Below are 22,630 nucleotides of genomic sequence, written 5' to 3'. Positions count from 1 at the left end.
GGTTGGCTCTGTGAGTCTGGTGATGGCTGCTGATTTCCTTTTGGATGCACTTTGTCTATAGACTGGGGCGGGTGCACTTGGGTTATGGGGCAGCGCCCTGTGTGCAGTCGGCTCTCGGCAATGGCGATACCGCATGAAATGCAAGTCAGGCAGAATCGCTGAAGAGTAAAGGCAATCTGTATTACGATCAAATACACCTTCCATCAGCCTCTGCAGGCAGGCTCAGTGAAAACTGAGAGTAACAGCAAGCCCCACGCAGCCAAACCTCAGGTTATCACCCACAAACCACAGGCTTGGTTTATACTGCTCAGCCTTGACAAGAATGCGGAGCGACAGAGACAATCTGTCAAACGCTGGTTCGTTTAGCAGTTTGTGCTGGTGAGGCGAGTGGAATTAGACGTTTTTAAAGACTGCTGTTATTCACCGCTACTGTGCTTTTGTCTTACTGGATGACGGTGCTGATATATCAAACCGGCACTCAAATAAAGGCCACGGATTTTTCATAAAGGGATGTGTGGCATGTGAGCTTCTACCGGCAAAAAAAAAATCTAATCAAAAATGCAGAAGAGCTGCAGAATTAGGGGCTGGATTAGAGGAAAACTAAAGAAAACAGGAAAAAAAAATCACAGAGCTCACTTGCTTATGTTTGTTCTTTGCAGCTGCATTAATCTTTTCAGAGCTGAATTACAAAGCAAAGGAGTGAAGTATAATAACAACATTATAGATCCATGAGATCCAAAGCAGGTCCGTGGGGACGTACATCAAAGTGAGGCACATCCCGAGTCCAGAACAAAGGTTTCTCTGTGTGCAACTATCATCTCATTTGTTTATACTCGCTCTCCTCCTCCTTTAAAGCTCTGATGATCGACTCCCATACTTGCACCACAATTTAATCAAAGCGCCACCTACATCCACCCAAGTGGTGCAAAACAATCTGGGCTCTTTTTGGAGAGTCTCTGCACCAGTTCACCCACTATCCTGCTCGTGATGCTCTGCAGGAGAAAGTGACCCAGCATACAGTACCTCCCCTGAATAGCTGCAGGCATCTCATCGGTCTGCTGGTGGGGGGTGGGGGGGGGGCAATAGTGAAACATCTAGCCAAGACATAAAGCATCACCACCCCCCCCGTAAGGAGCAGAGTGCTTTAATGCTTCAGAGACCCTATTCCTAATTAGCAGGTGACAAAGCATCAGTGACACTGAAGCTCACCAACTCTACATAGGTAAGTGAAAGGATTTCAAGGTCTTCGTTCAACAGGCCAGCGTTATTCCCATTCTCTAAGGCTGTGTGCGTGTGATTGGTCCTGTTTCCCGTAAATCCATCATTTTCACTCTTCTGCAAAATCCACTGACCCACTTATGTACTTAATTTACAATGAATTGTTGTCTCAGTGCTACTTGGAATTAATTAGCATTGAAGCCCGATGGGTGCCGGAGAGGTTTAATCATTGGTAATCAGAGGTCATCCAAATGCAAGCAATTTCAATAAACGATGGCTTAATTAGCAAACATTTTTTACCCGTTCTAAAACCTAAGACTAATAAAGCAGAAAAAAGCCTCATTTAAACTGGGTAATTAAAATGAAACTCTGAGAACAGTAATGGAAGGGAAATACGGCAGTGAATAAAATAAATAACATTCCCATAAAGTAAATTAACCTCTTTTTTTTTTCAGCGAGCTCAAATATCAGGCAGTTCTATATTAGAAAGTGTGATCTCAGAGACAGCGCCGCTTTTCGCTATTGCTTGTAGCAGACTGGTGATGTAAGCACTGTTTAATGCTTGCATGCAAATGGTCTAATTACATATAGCAATTTCTGTGCTCCTGCTGGTGCATGTATATATCAAGGCCCACATTAACAAGTCCATGTTAATGCTGAACTATAATTTTAATGCATCAACCTTAATTGGACACTCAGTATAAGCCAGTGGTAGGGCCTGGGGGGGTGAACAGATGGTCCTACCTCTTTGAACATGTTCATGAACCGCGGTCCAAAGCGCCAGGGCTTGTGTCTGTGGCACTGCAGCGAGCTAACGGTCATCTGCGTGGATCGCTGGACAGCTACAGCAACCATGCTCACTGCATCATACATCAGGGCTGCCTTGGTCTGCAAAGACAGCGCCCAGACGGGGAGTGCAAGTATTCGTGGACCAGATGGCCGGATAAAGGATGTTCCAAGTCAGATGAATGGTGTTTGAGGGTCAGCCAAATGATGCTGGGTGAGCAAGGCAGCGGGGGGCCAACCCAGCATCCACCTACCGTCATCATGCCGTCCAGGAGTCCGCTTTCGGGTTTGGGAGGAGCCTGCAGCCTCTCCATGGACCACTTCTCCACCACGGAAGCCACGCGGGGGCTGTCCATGTTGATGAGGCGGAAGCCGGTCATGTTGACACCGCTGTACTGATAAGACTGGAGGTCCAGGGCAAACAGGTCCTGCCATCACAAGGTTTGCCTGTCTGAGGTTAACCCGTCTGAGGTTTACTGTCTGAGGTTAACCTAGTCTGAGGTTAACCCGTCTGAGGTTTACTGTCTGAGGTTAACCCGTCTGAGGTTAACCCGTCCGAGGTTTACTGTCTGAGGTTAACCCGTCTAAGGTTTACTGTCTGAGGTTAACCCGTCTAAGGTTAACCCGTCTGAGGTTTACTGTCTGAGGTTAACCCGTCTGAGGTTAACCCGTCTGAGGTTTACTGTCTGAGGTTAACCCGTCTGAGGTTTACTGTCTGAGGTTAACCCATGTGAGGTTTACTGTCTGAGGTTAACCCGTCCGAGGTTTACTGTCTGAGGTTAACCCGTCTGAGGTTAACCCGTCAGAGGTTTACTGTCTGAGGTTAACCCGTCCGAGGTTTACTGTCTGAGGTTAACCCGTCTAAGGTTAACCCCTCCGAGGTTTACTGTCTGAGGTTAACCCGTCTGAGGTTTACTGTCTGAGGTTAGTCCATCTAAGGCTAGTCTGAGATTACCCCATCTGAAGGTAGTCATCTGAGGTCAACCCATGTTAGGTTTCACAAAGCAACCTCACTGTACCTTTGCCATCATAACATGCGAACATGACATGAGATGACAGAAGACAATTGGCTGTAAATCCCCAAGTAGAAAACATACAAGACTGGTGGTGTGTTTGGCATGCTCTGCGCATGATGCAAAGGTTGCTACAGGAAGGGTCTGACCCTGCTTTGGATTAAAGCATCTGCTGATTGAATGTAATGAATTCATCACCCTAGTAACAATGTGAAGTCAAGGTATCGTTTCTCAGAAAGTTGGAATGTCCTGATTCTGTATTTTCTGCAGGAAATCTTTTTATCTCCTATTTCCATTTTCAATTCAGTTAATTCATTAATTAACCTATTGACAATCTGAAGTAACAGTACATGTTTTCTTGCTAAATACCACTCTAAAGAATCTGGTAACATTGCTTTGGACAAAAGCATATACTAAATTTGTAAATGTAAACGTAAATAGTTTTACGTGTTGATGATGAGATTGACTGGAACAAATATTCCGCAACAAATCTTGTACTCAAGCCCTTACGAGTGTGGTGAAGAAGAAATGATAGTATTCAGTCATCATTCCCATGGACAGGATCTACAGGAAAGAGAACAGTAACTCAATAACACATCATTGGAGAGAGAGGCCACCACAGCTAATGTAATACTCAGTGACACGATGTGGCCAAAGCTGGCACCCGCTCCCCATACGTCCTGATATATTTATAAAAAAATAAAATAAATCCCCATTCACTCACTGTTTCCTATTAATCTTACGTTCACGCTCTTTGGTTTTAAATTTCTGTATCTAGCCAGAGATGAAGTCTGTCTTCTGGACTGGACTGTGTTCCACTGGGACCAAAGGGACTTTATCTTTTTCCAGCGATAAATCCCAGGCAAGATGGAGCAAATAAATATTAAACATGCAATCTCTGTCCATTCACAGGAATGCATGAAATATGCAGCCCAGGGAATATTCAATTAATTAATTTGCTCACTTTAAACATTTTTCTGGTTTTACCCATTTAAGGTGTGCATATACATATAAATTAGTGCATATTTACATATAATGTGATATGCTGTAAATTTTAGCTCAGCTCAGTTCTGGTCTAATTTTACTAGACATCTAGCCAAAGAAATAGATCTTGAGCACATTGCCTAAAGACCCACCGTGACCTTAATATATTCCGCTGTGGTTTTTCAATGAAATATCCATCCAAGCTTTAATGGCTTTTTAAAATATATTCCCAACCTTGACAGCCGTGTCCTTATTATAGATTATCCCGTCCGCAAAGGTTTTTTACCGACAAACTAGCCTACATTTTATTCCTCAGTCGAAATGTTGTAAACGAGTGATAACATCCTAATGCTTTTTCTAAAAACCGCCAGTTTATCTAAATATGCTTTGCATTTCAAATGCAAAGTCACGGGAGTAAATTGCATGGCATGAATTACAACTCTGTGTCAAGGCCTTGAACTCCGGAACACATATCTCACCACCACATGTTTGGGCAACACTTTTTTATATATTCATTGTTTCGGCTTTCATTTATCAAGCCAATGAGATGTAACACGTTTGTTTTATAGGCCAACCACGTTCAAGAGAGATGCTATATAAAAGGTAAAAATGCCGTGGTCCCACCTGCTTCAGGATGTCGGCAGCGGTCTGGTGTGTGCAGTCAAAGATGACATAAAGCTCTTTCCCTTTCTTCATCTCTTTCAGCAGAGGTCGTGCATCCCTGTTCCCCGCTGGCAGCTGCCGGATTTTGACTTTAATGTTGTATCTGGATGGGGCTTTGATCAGCTCCTGAAGACGTATTAATCCTCAAAAAAAAAGAGAAAAAATAGTAACCATTTAAGTATGCAACAGTCTGTTTATATTCTGCATGGAAAACAGATTAACAGACCCATAGGGAGAATTGTTACTTTAATATTCACTAACTTCATTGTGGAATGGAAAAAGCAAAACAACATTGTCTGTTATCATAATCCACCTGCATATTTGGAACACATTTAATTCTCCTTTCACAAACATGGAGTTCTATGGCATTAGAGTCAAAAAGGTTACTACTGGACGGAGACATAATTAATTTCCTCACAGTCACAAACTTACGGGTGACATGATCATATCCATAGCAAGAACTCAGATGATTTTCCTTTTTTTTTTTTTTTTTTTTTTTTTTTATATTCCCTCCTCCACCCCCCCTCTGCAGGGGACTGTATCTATTTTTTTTTTTTTTTTTTTTTTTTTTTAAATTATTATTTATTTATTTATTTTTTTTATTTTATTTTATATTTTTATTTACTTCCTCAAAAGAAGGAGAGGGAGGGGGGGGGACAAAGGAGAAGGAGGGAAGAGAGAGAGAGGGAGAGAGAGGAATGGAAAGAAAACAGAAAAAAAAAAAAAAAAACAAAAGAAAAACAAAAAAAAACAAAAAAACCAAGAAAAAAACAAAACAGATAATCTGCTTCCATGTCTGTTGAAAAGAGAAAGACAACATACAACATCTGTACTAATCACAACGACCATCAAACGTTAAATGTTGTTGAACAGCACACACAACCAGCCTTACAACCCATGGCCAGAAACAACAGCCGATCAAGACAGTGTGTGTCCGTGAGCACGTGTCCGTGAGCACCTGTGTGCACACCTGTGTGTCAGCGCGCTGGTGTTCCTAAGGTTTCTCCAAGTAATTGTCTAGTAGTGTGTGTGGGGAGCCACAGCCCCGCCCACCCAGGACATGAAGTCGACACGGGGGAGACCCGGGCCCCAGATATCCAGAGGCCCCCCAGGGCACGGGAACCCCAGGAGGACCAACGCAGGGACAATTGCAGCCCCCACCGAGAAAAGGGCAGAGGAGCGCTCCGGAGGGGGGCCATCCGGCAGCCACATCACAGGAGCCCCAGGGGGCCGTGGCGACGAGCACGCAGGCCCCGCCGGCGGCCGGCCACACCAGGGCAGACCGGACCCCGGGCCCAGAGATCCAAGGGACCCCCCACCCCCCAGCCAGGGCCCCGACAGAGCCGGAAGGGCCAGGCCCCGGCAGGCAACCGCCGAGAGTGAGCCAGCACACACCAGAGCATCCAGCCCCAGACATCGAGAGCCACCAACGCATCGGCGGCCGGGGGCCTCATCCACCAGCAGGGAGTGTGGCGGGGGGTAATAGAGCCTGAGATGTTATTTCAGGTGGAGTCTAAGACCCAACCTGACACATACGTATAGACAGACAGGCACACACATACACAAGCATACGTTCCCACCCTCATGCACACATAAACAAATATTCACCCATTCGCCCAACATGAAGACACAGAAATGAACGCCGTACACACACTCACACTCCCCATATATACTCTATACTCCGAGATCTAGGCACCACCGCCCCCAGAGGGGCAATCCGCCACCAGACCTCGGAGATGGATCCCTTTTTTCCTCTGGCATGGGGACAAGAAGACCACCCCGGACCCCACAGCAGCCGAGAAGCCCACCAGCCCAGACCCCGACCGGACGGCCAGCTCCTCCCAGCCCCCGGCCCCAGATGGTGAACAGAGAACGGGGGTGTGAAAAGACCCCATGCTTCCCTCCGCCCGCTCATATGTGGTGTTGGTGCGTGTTGTTCTAAAGTGCTTTAAAACAGGGGAAGGGCATGGTGCTAACCACCCTCTGCCAATCAGCAGCTGGTGTCAGCTCGGCCCCTCCCCAGAACCCTCAATGTCTATATGCAACTTAAAATTGAGAAGTGGGCACTGGCACCAGAGGTAAGGCTGAATGAACAGACCGACCTCTGGACGCCATTCCTTGTGCCCACCCCCAAGGCCCTAAATGTATGTGTCATGAGAGAGTAAGTAATGAGAGTGTCTAAGTTGTGATGTGTGATTGAGACACAGGTGGCCACGGGGGGACAGAGGAGGAATCCAATTAAAGAAGTCTTAAAGATTTTTCTCTGAAGTCATTGGAAACTTTGTAGCTGGTGCAGAGTACTATCCATATAATTAAATATTCCATCTCTTAATTCAATAACATTTACTTTATGGATTCATTTATCCAAATTGGCTTAAAGTTGCACACCTCTCTCTATATCTGCATGGTCTAAAGGATGCTTAAGCCTTCTTCAAGGACACTTCAGGAGTCTTATCCCATTTATACTCTTAACTTTAATGCCCAGTGTCCATTGAACCATTGAGACACATCCCACTCTGATTTAAATAAACATTACATTGTAAGTTTGCCTTACGTCTTTCACTTTCCATCACTGTTTGTGTTTTATGGTCAAAATAACTAAGTTCAGGGCTGTTGCTCTTCTTTATGAGGCAAAACAAAACCCCTAGTTTCCCACAGGAGCAGAGTTAAGATCTGAGATTGTACAGTTTAGTGTCACTATCAATCAGTTTTATTAGCCAGGAATGGTCATTGTTGTTGCAAGACGAAGCCCACAGTAGTGGTTCTGTTATTTCCTAATGGGGAACATCAGTCTGTCTTCACAGAAAGCCTTGACTCTGCGTAGTGTTATTAACTAAGTCAATTTCCAAACAATCCATGTTTTTGCTCGGGAGCCAAAAACGTGGAACATCTGCAGGTCGCAGAGGACCAAGCTGGGAAACACTGGTTTAAGTTATATTTAAGTTTCTTGATGCATTTACTTAAACAGAAAGGAGCCCTTGATTTGTTCTGTATATGACTGTTAGCTTGAAACTGCAGCATGTAATGTATAAATCAAAGAACCAGTGTAGTAATGCTGTAGATTAGTCACAATAATAACTAAGCATGGAGGTGTCTCATTAAGCTAATTATTTCAGTCTCGCTAATCGCATGATGAATTTCTTTCACGACCCTCTGTCTTCATGACAGTCAAGATAATCACACTCAAAAGATAATGTATCTCTTGATTAGTTTTTTTCAAGCCAGTGATGCACGGTATTCTGTTGCATCGTAATGGATTTGATGAATGACACATACCATAAATCTACCATAGACTCACATGAAGTTATATTAGATATTTGACTGGTGTTCCCCTGTTTCAAGGAAGTTAGCAACTGTGGTTGTATCTCATCTACAGCCATTAGCAGTACTACAAACGGATAGGTTGTAAATTTTCCCCAGAGACTTTTAGGGCAGGGGTGCTTAGTGACTTTTGATTAATCATATCAGTTGAGGAGACCAGTAAGAAGAACTTGGTCAATTACTTCTTTCAAGATCTGTCCTCAGTCACTGATCAGTGGTCCAAATAACGGAAAAACGAATCGACGGAATCCCACTTTATGCATCATCCTTGCACTGTTCCGCTAATTACCTGAGCCGCTTTCAGAGAGGGCTGACAATGGCTGCACTCCCGCCCCCTAAGAATGCTGCTTAGTTTCAGCACAATTGCACTTCTACACTCCCTTCACAAAGAAGGCCTCTCCAAGCTTAGCGATCGCAACAGTGATCGGCATATAATGACTTCAGACACCAGACGTACTGTACTGCCACTGGCTCAGTTCTGCAACCTGTTATACATCAACGAAACTGTCCTTAACAGACCTCTTATCAGATTAATGGGAAACCACAGCTGAACAACATGCAGAAAAACAACAAAAGCAACACACAATAATAATGCATCCTGTGTAAACGTTTTGTAGATGGAAACTCTGATGCGGAGAAAGCAACACCCCATTGATTTAACTTCATTTACCACAGCAAAATTATAAGAGCGTGATGGATCGTGCAGTCACCAGACATGGCCATAATCTCCATGAGGTCCTTTGCAGTGAAGCAGTGAAGGAACATTGAGTACAAATATACCTTTGCATGCTTTCATATGCTCCTAGAGAACAAATGAGACGAGTGGAAATCAAATGGTTACTCTGTAGCATATTAGGGTAGAGTTCATTCTGATTGTAAAGACCCTGGTAGCTATGGCTGCAATCATTTGTGTCCCATTGACACCACATTAAGACCTCTGTCAGTGAAGGACACTTCTGTTTGCTGGTTCTGTCACTTACTTTTATCTCCCAAATGGGTTTCCTAAACTTGGCCCTCCGGTGGAGTTCGATGTATTTTGAGTGGATCACTGATGCATTAAACGGGTGGTTTAATTAAAACAAGGGATTGCGGAGGTTATCATTTCTCTCTGCCTGATGCAACACTTCAGGGTAGGTAGGGAGGTGTGTAGCAAGGCGAATGCCTGGCGAGAGTTCAGCTTTCATTCAGAAAAGGGCAATAAAGTTTCCTGGAATGAAAGCCCTACTGTGAAAAGCAATAACCTGCCCAGGTCTTTGGGACACAGTCCGCCATCTCATATCCTGACCCAGAACTAATATGGCCTCTGTTTGAAAGGGTTCTCGACTAGGGTTAGTAGGGTTTACCATGGCGCATGCACATTTTGTACAGGAGACAAGCTAACCCTTTCTTCTTTCATCCACACAAAAGGACTCGAGAGCAAAATTCATTAATTGCTTACTGTGCAGAATTTTGTTTTACCCAAGGCATATGTTATAATGTATTTATCACAGAATGTTTTAATGCAATTTTCGTGAGGAAGAAGTTACTGGGCCTTTATAAACCAGGAGTCAGCAGCTACTGGCTGAGTTGCAGGTCTCAGGATACACTTCAATTTGTGCCGGATTTAGACTTGGCTGGAACGCCAGCTGAGAGGACAGAGAATTAACCCCCCAAAGCTATCCTGAGAGTAGCTACCTGAGTGGACTAAAACAACTGACTGTAAGCTTCCGGAAGCTCTCCTCACACACCCTAATTAGCTAAAGATGCTGAAGCACCAAAACATTCACCCTGCCCACAGTGCCCTCTCTCAGAAGCTCCGCCCACCTACCTGTGCTGTCCTCGTATACCACAGTGACGGTCTTCCACTTGTAGAACTGCACGATGTCCAGGATGGCGCGGCTGATGGAGGTGTACTCGGGGTACAGGTTGATGTAGAAGGTGTCCTGGTTGTCTACAGAAGGATGTTTCCACCGGGTCTGGATGTGGGGCACCTCAAGGGCATTGCAAATAGACTGGACCGCGCTGACTGAGGAGCTGTAGGAGGGGCCAAATATTGCGGCGACACCCAAGGCGAGCTGGTCACAGGCTGTGGGGGGGGGGGGGGGGGGGGGCGCAAGTCACTCTCCCCACCATAAGACTCTCAGCATCTCCCATCTCCCACCCTTTTTCACGTTGCTTCATTTCACTCAGTTGCCACTGATTAATTGGAACTTTGGGTAATTTATTCAGTTCTAATTTTCAAATGTATTTTTTCACTGCTCCATTATTAAACAACCTCATTACTTCAGTAGCACAACCCCCTTTAGCTAACATTCCCTAAACTGTAGCGCAATACGTCATATTGTAATGATACCAAACTCACCCCTCCTGGAAGCTTCAAAACTGTCAAACAGATTTATCCTTTGGATGTCGTATGTCAGCGTGCTGTTTGGCATCAGAGTTCGGTTCCGGTTTATGTTGGTGACGGCAAATTTGAAGGCTAGTTCTTCTACACTTATTGGCTCATTCTCCAGGGTCTCAAAAATCCCCCCTACAGACAGATTGGGGAATGGAGGGAGGTCATAGACAAGATTTGAAAATGAATGAAAAGGCTGTAGGCTGTATGGACAAGCATTCCTCACGTTCAACCATTTAGCGCTGCTAGGAAAACATTAAGAATAAATTTTCAAAACTATACTTCCCACCAGCAAAATGTGTCTCTTTATAATGTATGTTAAAGGATACATTCTTAGGGGCAGCAGGGTAGCTGAGGGAGTGCCACTGTCTGCCCTTCTCTCAGGGTCAGTCCCTGCCTCGTCCCATTCTGTCCGTTCTTCCCCATTTGGCCAGCAGATGTCATTGTCCCATTGTTGTCTCTGTGTTTAGTACCTTCCACTACCGATAGTGTTTTCCCCTATTCCCTGGGTCACCATGTGGCTGAATGTGTTGCTAAGTAATCGTAAATACCTAACAGCCGTTGGATATTTTCTGTTTTGTGCCATAGAGCTTTTTCTGTGTACACCGTGTTTATGATGTTTCTTGTGTTTATGTATTTCTGCATTAGTTCTAGTTTTGTGTCTTTGTTATTAGCTATCCTCACGTGCATATAGTTTTGTAGTTATATCCTGTTACTCCTGCGTTCCTCGTATTTCCTAGTGTTGGTATCCTGTTTGCTTTGTGATTGTTAATAGCCCACACCTATATTATATATATATATATATATATATATATATATGTGCCTACCCTTACCCTGTTCCTCTGTCAGTCATTGTACTGTAGGTGTATATGTTGTAGGTCCAGGACATGCTTGTTGTTTGTTGCTCCCCACTGTTTTTCCTGGTTTGAGTCTGTGTAATTCCTCCATTCTTTCCCAGTGTTCTAGTCTTTATTAGTACTTTTATTGCTGTCCTGCCTTTGTTCAGACCCGTTTTTTGTTTCTTGTTCCTGTGAGTCCAGTGTCCTTGTGTTCATAAGCTGCAAGTGGATTGTGATCCTTGTCCAGATGTGACATCTACAATCGACTGGCATTCCAGCCCCCGTTCTATGCAAACTGAGACAGGTTCTGTGCTCAATGTGATCTCGTACCAGATAAGTGGTTATGATGATGGATGGATGGGATACTTAATCAGAGAATTGCATTTAAATTGTAATTGCTTCTGCAGCAGAGAAATGAGAATGCTCTAAATTATACTTACGGGAGTAGCTCAACTGCACATCAGAGCGTGTGTATAATGCATACTGCACACATCGTGTGGAAGGACCACAATCATCACAAAAAGAAAGTCAGCGTCTTAATAAATAATAAAGCCAATGCCTATTCAAATAAATAGACCAAGGATGCCCTGTTTGACATCAAAACTCAAGGCGGCCAAACATGCCAACGGACAGTGCAAATAAAAACCACACTGCCATTTTTCCACACAGCAGGATTCCAGTGAGACAGCAGGTCCAGTGATTCAATGAATGGCAAGCAAAATCCAGATGTTGCCTCAAGTCATGAGTTTGGATTATACAAAACTTTTAAAAACAGTGAACAAATGCATTGCATCTGTAAATATGGTAGCACTTCACTTGATGGAGTTAAAATAATGTAGCATTATACTATTACTTATGCACTAATGAACCACAGACTAAGTCTTAGTTACATACTAATCACGCATTAAATCATCATTAATAAATTATGATGCATGTTTTATCTCAGCAGTTACTATATTTGTTACTATAGCTGTTCTTTCTGAACTACTGAAAGAAGTACTAAAGGAACAAGTAATGAATAACACATTTATTCATCATTAATTAATCATTATGCATCTTTCATCCCAAGCAGTTACTATCTTAATTCTGTAAAACTTTGTTAATTACTGAAGGAACTACTAAAGAATGACTGAAAGAACAAATGACGAATAATACAAGTTAAATACTGATCTCATGTTTGTTCATCATTAATGAATCATGACACATCTTTTATCTCAAGTAACAACTATATTTGTTCATGATTTGACCCTAATTTGCACTTCAGTAGTAACTGAGTTGTTGCTAAGTATTTGTGCCCCATGGAATAAAGTGTTACCGTGAATATTGATCAGCATGACAGGGGAGGCAGTCAACACAAAAGTTTTTGATCATGTACTAATCAGGCAAAATTATTTAAAACTCAATACCTTTGAGTAGATTTATCAAGCATTTGCACCTGAGAAAGTTTTGAAACACATTACCTTCATATCTTATACGCTATGCATTTAATTATTTCAATGATAGTTTTGAATTTGTATATACTGTTAAACAACGCTCTGTGACTGTGACTCTTTATACTCACCTGATTGAAACAAAATCTTGGTCGGGATTTTTACTTTCTGGACTTGAACTATCCACCTCTGTATTTTACACAGCTTAACTATACAGTATATACACACAACTGAATACTGAAATCAAGATTGAACATTTTTCTTATTGATTCTACAGCTGGGCTCAAAGCAACAGATTTTGGGTCAGAAGGCCACATCCTTACCCCAAGAGTACCAACCAGACAGCACACGCATTTAGTATTGATTCCTATGTAAATAATGCTGATATCTAAGTTTTCATCCAGGTGTAAACGCTGTATAGGACCAATCATTACTTCCCCAAAGTTTACCTGTTGACTCATAGTTTTCACCTATTCTTGTCTATTAGGTGTAGGAGGTAATTTACTTGTCCCAAATTTGTCTTATAAATTGGAGGGTGTCTTTGAGGAGGCATTGTTAACACAAAAGATTGTATCACACTGCAATTAACTGACGGAATTGCGGCAGTGGTAGTTTTTACTAACGGCAATATATCACCACCTTTAATAAAAGGGGTTTCGCATTTTGCCCTTTAAAAAAAATCTTTTCTCTCACTAGACAATCAGTGGTTTTTTATTGCCATGATGCACCTAATGGAGCTGGTAAATGTACATTAAGAATCTGGACGTTTTTTCTGTTTAAAAATATAATAAAAATCCACTAAAACTGAGATACCTGATTTATTATAATGAGGGTAGTCTACGAATGTAGAGTGGGACCCCCGTATTTGCAGTTTCAGTAACAGCAGGTTTAGCTATCTTTGGTTTGCTGTGGTCTGAAAAAAATGGGATAATTCCAGAAATAAACAGACCATAACCCCTGTTTTACACTGGATGCGTGTCCGCTGCGGTGCGTTTCCGACATGGCAGCCGTGGGTAATCGCCGCCAATAAAGTAAATGCATCAGTTTACACCAGAACCGCTGCGTTGTGTCTCTGCTATGTCTCTGTTCCGTCACGTCACATGTCCGGTGTTCTGACGAGTTGAACTACCTATCGAGACGTACTATCGAGCCTGTTTGCGCATATGCAGTTCCACCGTCTTGGGATTAGGGTTAGGTTTTAGGGGTTTGGGTTAGGGTTAGGATAAGAGTTTTAGGGGGTTTGGGGGTTTATGGTTAGGGTTAGGGTAAGAGTTAGGGTTAGGACTATCGATTAGCACTACGGTAGGATAACTCGACAAAGTAGCTCATTTCGACAGAACACCGGCAGTCCGTCGAGATGCACATCAAGTCTATTTTTGATGGATACGGATCAAGAACGTAACACAGAGCGCATGCGCCAACTCCCCTTCACATCATGGACGACGAAAAGTTAATTTTGGAGGTGGAGAAACATGGAATTGTGTAAGACCCCAGACATCCTTTTTACAAGGACAATAGTAGAAAGGAGAAGGCGTGGAGTGAAACTGCAGAAGTTTTGGGATTTGACGGTAAGTTGAATATTCCAATTAACCATGTAAATACTTGATTTTTAATGAAAGTAACCTGTACTGTAAAGTACTTGTAAACTCCTAATAAAGTGTTCAGTAACCTACATGGGAGTGACACATTATTTTATCCATAGAAACATAGATAAATGTTATGATAAATGTTCTCCCGTGATCATGTGATCTCGCAAACCAGCGGCGCGCCAGATCAAATACGGACCACAGACGCATCCAGTGCGAATTGGCTGATGGCCTCGGATGGAATGGGAATGCAGCAGAGTCGCACTGCAGTGGATACGCATCCAGTGTAAAACAGGGGTAAGTCGCAAACCATGCACCAAGCGAGTACCCGCTGTAACAATGTGAAATCCACCAGTCCAGGATTGAAGGTTAGGTATAGGTACATGATACAATATTTTTCATTGTCAAATGTTTAACAATATGATGTTTCATTGTCCCTTCATTCTTTGAGGAGTATAAAAAGCATGATTTTCATTACTCCACCACCCCTTGATATGTTAAGGTTTGTCATTGCTCTATCATCTCTTGAGAATTAGGATACAACATCAGAATTCCTTTTATTCAAGACAGAGAACAGTACTGTACTGTGCTGTATAATAATGTACAATTTACTTTATTATTACTATATTTAAATGTTGGTAATGTCTTACTAGGTGTAATTTATCAATTAAAATTTACCGTATGTATCATTACAAAAAACACGTTGGAGTCCACGGATGGTTCACTTTTTTCCGTGGTTTTGGCCACCCGTGGTAAGTCTTGGAACGTATGACCTGCAGATACGGAGACACTACTATACATAATTTACTAGCATCCCAAAGAGGGTGCAGTCCAGCCTCGTGCCTCACGCTGCCCTATGCCCTGACTAGGAAAAGCTGTTAGAAGATGGAGAGGGATGCATAATTCAATACTCATAACTAAGAAATCATACTATTTGCATATAAGAATCATATAGGAACAATCAAAGCTTTTTGGAAAAAAAGAAAAAATAGGCAACTTACGTTCTAGTTATTTAGCATGAACTTTTATTCAAAGCAACATACATAGTTGAGAAATCAGGGTTTTACTGATCCTGGAGCAACAGGGTGTTTAGGGCCTTTCTCAAGGGCCCAGCACTGAAATCACTCTGCCTTGGGATTTGAACCAACGACCCTCTAAACTGGGGCACAGAATCCTAACCTGCTGAGCCACATACCTGAAAAATAATCTGAAAATGCCTGAAGTCTCAAAGGCCGACACCACAAGAGCTCATTGCTTTGCAGAAGCAAAGGCCACAACCTTTGACAGCGGACCTGTCAGCCATGACTACAGGGGACAGCTGGGCCTGTCATTCAACCCTTACAGCCATGAATGTCCAATTGTGACACAGAGCCCCAAGAGCCCTTATCAGAAGCCAGCTGAGTGCCAGCTGTTACAATGGGAACTCTTAGCGCTCATCATTAAGGCAGCTCAGGACATTTAAGTAGGATTCCTGGCACATGTCACCTAATCCTGGAGAAGGCTGCATGAATAAAGACTGTCAAAGTCAAAGCCTGACTGCTAGTCAGTCATCCATATAAACAGCATACAGCCGCCACGTTGCCCAGTAAAAGGCTGGGTGGTAGCGATCACTTAACAATTTTAATCAAGGCATCCAAACCCTCTTCCAGTATACCACAGTGGCAGAATATCCTGGAAGGTTCTAGGTCAATGAGATGAAAGTTTCTGTGAGTGAGGTTCTGGAATTACAGGCAGTCAGGCATTGCCTAAAAAAAACAGAAAAGGGTGGTGATGTTTCTACATGTATAATAAATCTGTGATTGTTAGCTGTTCTCCTGAAGCAGGAGTGGTCTGGCTGCTCCTCAGAAACCACACAGACGGGACGACAAAAATGCCTGAAAATGCAACAGGAACCATCTCTAGCTTTTCCCAGGAGACTAACAGGATTACAGCATCACTGCAGAGATGTAGCGATACTGTAGTTTAGCCCATTGCAAGTGTGAAGGGGAAATTTTTAAGAGGGTGACAGAACAACCCCCTGAAGAAATGGCTCTGATTGCCACTGCCCTTGAAGAATGACTTTAACAAAAGGCCATGTGTGAGATGCAGAAATTCAGATGAAGATTCTGAAATCATCATGCGACTGAATCCTGAAAATATTTCCATCTGGACTTTGTAATATGTAAACCATGGATATGATATATACAGCTGCAGCAATTTTTAGATCTAGAGATATTGATCAGATGCTCACAATAAATAAACCACCAGGGGAAAAAACAGAAAATGAAATGTTATAGATGATCTCTACCGAGGGAGTCGCAAACTGCCAATTAAGCAGAAACGACATCATACTGCCATCAACATTAGCTAAAACCACAGAATCTGCCTGATCATTAATTCTCTGAGTTCTTCATTTAACTATTGCTTCTATGATGTTTTTAGATATGAAAATCTTGCGGCCGGAGTCTACACCTGTTCAAAAATGACAAATCCCAAAATGTCAAGGCCGCAAGGAAGAAGTGGACACCGTCCATTTCCATGAAAACAATCTTTGTGGAAGTGCTGCTGAAATTGTGACTGGCTCTAAGGGGCGAAGATGAGCCACAGACGGGGAGGGGAAGCCCCCCCCTCCAGGCTATGACGGTGAACGACCTTCTTTTTCAGCTCTGCTGCCCAGCCTCCAGGCCCGGACTGAGGGGCCCTTGTACACCCTGCCAAGTCACTCAAAGACAGGATTTTATGCTTCGTACTAATTATAGTTATCAAGCCCCTGTGAGCAGCTGTTGGGACATTTACATTTTAATACTGCATTTTTTTTTTATCCCCATGATAGAAAAATGCAAAACAGTATCTGCTATCTAACTGTCAAAAAGCATGTAAATCCAGCTTAAAGTGTTAATCTGACTGGAGAAAACATTCCGAAAGCTTTTAACTACAAAGAGGGCAAGGTAAGCAGTCTAATTATACTGTACAATGGGCGACAATATTTTAAATAAATTACAACACGGTGGCATCACAACCCGTGCTTCCCTGCCGGGTGTCCTGTGTTTCTGGGAGAGACTCCAGGCCCGTTACAAGCCTGCATTAGATAAGATAGATGGACATAATTTGATTAGCCAGAATCCCCATGAACTATGCCAGCTTTAGCATTAACAGTTCATACTTTCATTTGTCACTGATTAAGTCCTGTCCCAGCCATTGCGTCAGGTAATCTGACACCAATACACTGACTGCTGTGTGTTACCTGCATGTTTTTTTTTTATATATGGACATTGTAGCTTGGCTGAACTCACATGTACGTAGCTGTTATAATTCCGAAATGGCAACATGGAGAAGCCCTGCCTCACTTTAAAATGCGCCCGGAGTGTTGCATGTTCAGTCAGACGCATTAAACAGAGCATTGTGGGGCACCAGATGTTGCGTTTCGCTCGATCTGTTAGGTAAATCAGTTTAATGGATGTGCGAATGTCTTGGGTTGGGAGTTTGTTCTCATTTTCTTAAGACTCCCTACCCTTGAGCTGCCAGAAAACTCTTCCTGGAGACCTTGGGTCAGCATTGCCATTGCATAGTGAATTCAAGACAATGATCTTTTGCTCGAAGGCGCTAGAGGCAGCCGATTGCTCCTGCTATACGATAAATCCCACGTAAACCACCGGCACGATGGGTTCCCAGCAAAGAAAAGGTTGCACCTTTCTTAGTCTGTAGTTACCTTCATTCTTCCTTAAATTAACAAGAATAGCATTATTCTAACATATATCCCAAGCCCAGTGTACTGTTTACGTCATGTGATATCCCACAATAGTTCCAAAGAAGAAAACTTGATTAGCCACTCAGAATAGATTAAAAAAAAATCTTTCACCCAATCAAACTCCCAATTCTGTTCTAAGCACAGTTAATGCCCAAGTAATAATCATTAATTCAAAGCAAATTCCAGTACAATTCAGCTGGGCGTGAAACGATTCGATTACACACTAACAATATAGTACAATAACAAGAAATGATTAGGTAGACTGCCCAATCAGCAGGTATTGTGAATAAACAGTGATTTCTTTGCTGGTATTTAATTATCACATTTTTATTGGTTGATTTTTTAATATCTGAAGTTTTCATCTGTTTGACGTTGTGCGGTGTGAAGTGCTTCCTGTCAGACATAATATCCATGATGATATATTAATGATGCCATATCTCTTTTGAGTTAATATTCCTGAGCTTGATTACTACTTGATTAATACTTATATTTGTAATTTGCTCTGAACCGCATATAGTTTTTTCAGCTCTAATCTTGAGCATTTCATTGTCACAGCTGCCACTGTCCTTAATTATTTTCCACTCTGCTGAAATAAATTCATTACATGGTTCATTTTTAGCTAAAGAAGATGGTTATGCTATATCAATAGCCTTAATTATTTTCTGTTCTATCCAAATAAATCCTGAGGTTTTGGGGTTTCTCTGACAACAGCTCTCTCGTTCTGAGCAAGAAAAACAGTTTTGAAAAGACGTGCCACGTTTTTGACGGACGTGGTCTGAGGTGACTCATCCAGCAGCTGCTTCCGTGGCTGGGACACGTCGATTGCACAGAGTGACTCTTGAGGACCACAGCGTTCGGGTGACGCAGATTAATAAAATAGATTTTGGGCTGAAGACCTATGGAACTGAATGTTCCGGAAAGCGGGTAGGGTTTGGGCTTTGTGTGGCCCCAAATATCAGCTCAGTAATCTATAATAATGGACCTGAAACTGACCAGGTACATCAAGCTAACATTGCTGTATTTGGGACATGTGATTTGTATGTTTATTTGTACTCCTTAATCTCTTTTATTTTATGTATTTTATATGATTCCCTTTTAAAAACACCTTTAAATGTCATGCCCTGCTCGTGCCGATCCTCCTGTGTGTGTCCCCCCACCGCTACCTCGTGTGGAATCCCGATGTCTTCAGCTGTTTTTAGTCTTGTTAATAGCTGTTCTGTATTTAAGTCCGCGTTAGAGTATGTTTCACCAGTCCGGTCATTAATGTTGTAACGTTGTGAAGTCATCGTTTGTTCTTGCCTGTCTTTATCCTGAGTAAACCCCGTATGCACCTGATTCCTCGAGTCCTGCTCCTATTTCCCTGGTCCATGCCTGTACGTCATGACATTAATAAGTATATGCATGAAAATATACTTAAAATTTGATTTGACTGATTAACATGCTTCTCAGTATGAAGTTCTAAAGAAATAAGGATATATTAATCAATCAACTAGAAGAGAGATATGTAAAAAGAAAACTAGAAATCTAACCAGCTATTTTAGACCGAAATGTATACACTGCATACCACAGGTTTCTCATACCGTCCAAAAACATGTTCATCAGATGATCTGATGTATCCAAGTCAGCCATACTGGCTCCTGTGAAGTACTGGCGTACCATACCCACCCGGGGGGTGGGTTCTGGATAAATAAGACCCTCCCATTGCTAAAAACAAAAATCTGAAAAAGAACCTCAATATTCACAATTGTGATTTTAGTTCTTTAATACCTGGAGTTAAAATTTTGTTGGGAAATAATATTTCCTTTTCATAATAACTGACTTCAATATCCATGGAAGTGATGAGCTTCTTAAATTTCATGATACGGCATCAGAGCTAAGGTTATAACACTAAGACCAGCACACTTTCACAAGCAAACAGAAGACTTGACGCAACAGATTGAAAATAAAAGGCACATCATTCATTGTTTACATATGGAAATGACTTAGGAAAACAATGTCTTTCTGGGAGTGAGTTGACTGATTTAATCAATGTATTATAAACTGACACCTCCGTGTTGGCGCCTTGAAACTAAAAGGGATGCAATTGGTATTGTAGAGCATGGCTGACAGTCTAAAAATGCCCCACCTTTTCTGGGTCCATTTAGAAAAAACATCCCTGTGAAGTTTGTGTGTGGAACATCTCAGTGGACAAAATGTCTGAACAAGAATATCATGCTTCTGTTCTTCATGCGTTAAAATACAAACTCTTGCCAGATTAGATCAAAACTTTTTTAGCGAAAAAAATCAACAAATCAATTTTAAATATAGCATAAATGGTCATTTCAGAGAATAGTTTGGCCATCACTTAATTTTTCTTTGGCTCGACGCTCCAGGAACGCAGCAGTGAAAGTGTCTGTCTAAACTGTGTCCTGCAGTTTCATTGTACATTGCAAATGTTGTCTTTTTTCCACCGTTCCAGACTTCTGTCTGGATCAGCCTCTTCATTGCACTCTGCTCTGGATGGTCATCATCCCTGCTGGAAACTGAGCACATAAAGCCAGACCCCTACGTTTGTCCAGCTCGTGCTGCATCTGGCTGCCGCAGTTACCAAGATGCACTTTGACGGACCACTAAAACAGGTGTTAAAGCCGTCGGGGGGTAATCACTTCACAGAAGCTTGCAATCAACAGATGCGACGTGAGGATGAACCATTATTGGCACCTTTTCCCTTATGTGAAGAACGAAAGCTCTGTGGTGTTTGGTGGCTGGAAAGGCAGCAATCACTGGGGTTTGTGAGCAGTTTGTTGCTAGAGCTACTGCTCAGTGGAGATGAAGCTGGAGAGCAGTGAGAGGTAGCTAGCCACATCCTCGCTAATCATATTGAAAGTTCTCATAGAGTTGCTCACATACTCACCATGGGCTTTATTCATACTTCCCTCCATCCCCAGAGTGTTGAATAGTGTCCTTTTCATTTCACCAGCAAGAACAATAACAAGTTAATTACATGTGATACCACTGCTTCTCATTTAACCCCTGCGTGCTGGTTTGTAAAGAAGGATGTCTCCCTGCTGGATGTGGATTTCAGTCTTACATGGGGAACCTCATTTTTGAACGTCGTCCTTGATTTAAATTAGCCAGCGTCCAACTTTATGAATGAGCCAGTATATTGGCCAGAAACAGATCATTTCAGAAACCGATCATTTGAAAGCTGATGGGTGATGTTAAGCTATTATGTGATAATGCAGAATTTGTCATTTAATCATGATTGCTACAAGTCCTCTCGGGCAGTTACAGGGCGAGTTAAACTGTAAACATAGAAACTTCATGGACAGCTGGTTGAATCTTCTGCATCATGATGAAAAACAGGGCTGCTGCAGAATCCTCAGGCTAGGTGTCCTTGTGAGTGAGTCAGCCTTATTGTTATGTTTTTGTCACAGTGAGGAATTTTCAGTAGGTTACCTTTCTGGAGCTATTTAATTGCAAAACCCATGCAGAAAGCAGTTAACAGCATGTAGGTCTAAGCTAGGGTGACTATGAGTCCTCCTTTTCCTGGACTTTTTTGGAACCTAAAATCTGCCTGAAATGTCCAGGATTTTGCTTTGTTTCATGCTGACATTTGCTTTCTACAGTCGGAATATTTTCTATGTGCATATTAGTGTTGCTTAGACACAGAGGAGTTCCCTGCACTGGAATCTGTCATTCATTCTGCACTTGACCCCCCATATCCACTAACAATCCCTCCCTTTTACATACAGTATTTATTCAATTCTCATCTACCTGATTGACTGCAATTCTGCACAGCATCTTCTAAATACTGTAAATGCTATTGCACTTTATGTCATTGTGTCCTTTGTTCAACTGCCCTGTGGCCTTTAATTGACCCTCAGGGACAAATTAAGTTTTTTTTAATTTAATTGAATTAGACACCTCTCTTTACGTCTTGCCAACAGGTGTCCTCTTTTGTGAAAACCAAAATATGGTCACTCTAGTGTAAGTGTACCATAATTGATCCATCTTCTATACCCATTCATCCAGTATAGGGTAGCAATGAGCCTGGAGCAAATCCTAGGAACTGGGCCCAATACTGTTCACTTTATACCACTTGGTAACATTAGAAATGATGGTGTTGATTTCCATTGTTATGTTAATGATACACCATTTATATATATAAATGTTAAACCAGATGATGCACCTCAACTCTCTGGATTAGAAAACTGTGTACCAGATAGTGGGAGTGTCTTGTTTTGTCTGGGAGGTAGGGACTAATGTTTTGGGTGAGAGGAGTGGTGAATATGCTTGGGGGGGGTGTAGGAGTGAGTGAGTGTGGGCCACCCTTGGGGCTCAGGAGAGGGTTTGTGATTGAGTGAAATGGAAGGGTTTTCACCTGGCTGTTACTTATTTATATATTTTATGAATATTTATTATTTTTAACTATATTAGTCTTGAAGCACTGACCAAGAGTGGCAACTCTAAATTTTGTTGTGTTTGATACCATGTATTTTATGCAATGACAAATAAAGCTTCTATATATTCTTCTATATCCGGAGGCAAAAAAAATCCTTATGTTAAACAGAGAAAAAATGGAAGAACTGCTAGTCCTGAGGTTATTTGAAATAAATTGACAGGCCCAACCCCAGTGGCCTTCCTACTCAGCTTAACACGGTAGTCAGAGATCTTGGTGTCCTGGTTGATTGATATTTGTTTTGATGC

The 22,630-nt window shown here is 42.3% G+C and overlaps 1 protein-coding gene across 7 annotated transcripts in view; it reads right to left on the bottom strand.

Moving 5' to 3' along the window:
- LOC111851371 (glutamate receptor ionotropic, kainate 1) overlaps nt 1-22,630 on the bottom strand; it is a 47,957-nt gene that overhangs the window by 16,357 nt on the left and 8,970 nt on the right. For 6 of the 7 annotated variants that reach the window (XM_072701049.1, XM_072701045.1, XM_023826234.2 and 3 more), the window contains exons 3-8: nt 10,327-10,494; nt 9,793-10,050; nt 4,626-4,807; nt 3,528-3,581; nt 2,259-2,432; nt 1,963-2,106 (exon numbers count right to left, since the gene is read on the bottom strand). In XM_072701049.1, the coding sequence (XP_072557150.1) occupies nt 1,963-2,106; nt 2,259-2,432; nt 3,528-3,581; nt 4,626-4,807; nt 9,793-10,050; nt 10,327-10,494 (980 nt within the window). The remainder of the gene's footprint in view (nt 1-1,962; nt 2,107-2,258; nt 2,433-3,527; nt 3,582-4,625; nt 4,808-9,792; nt 10,051-10,326; nt 10,495-22,630) is intronic. The other variant, XM_072701046.1, reaches the window with a different exon arrangement.

The sequence above is a fragment of the Paramormyrops kingsleyae genome, chromosome 17, assembly GCF_048594095.1.
Source record: "Paramormyrops kingsleyae isolate MSU_618 chromosome 17, PKINGS_0.4, whole genome shotgun sequence".
NCBI classification, from domain to species: domain Eukaryota; kingdom Metazoa; phylum Chordata; class Actinopteri; order Osteoglossiformes; family Mormyridae; genus Paramormyrops; species Paramormyrops kingsleyae.
Note: the sequence above shows the minus strand (reverse complement) of the source record. Positions and strands in the feature narration are given on the sequence as shown.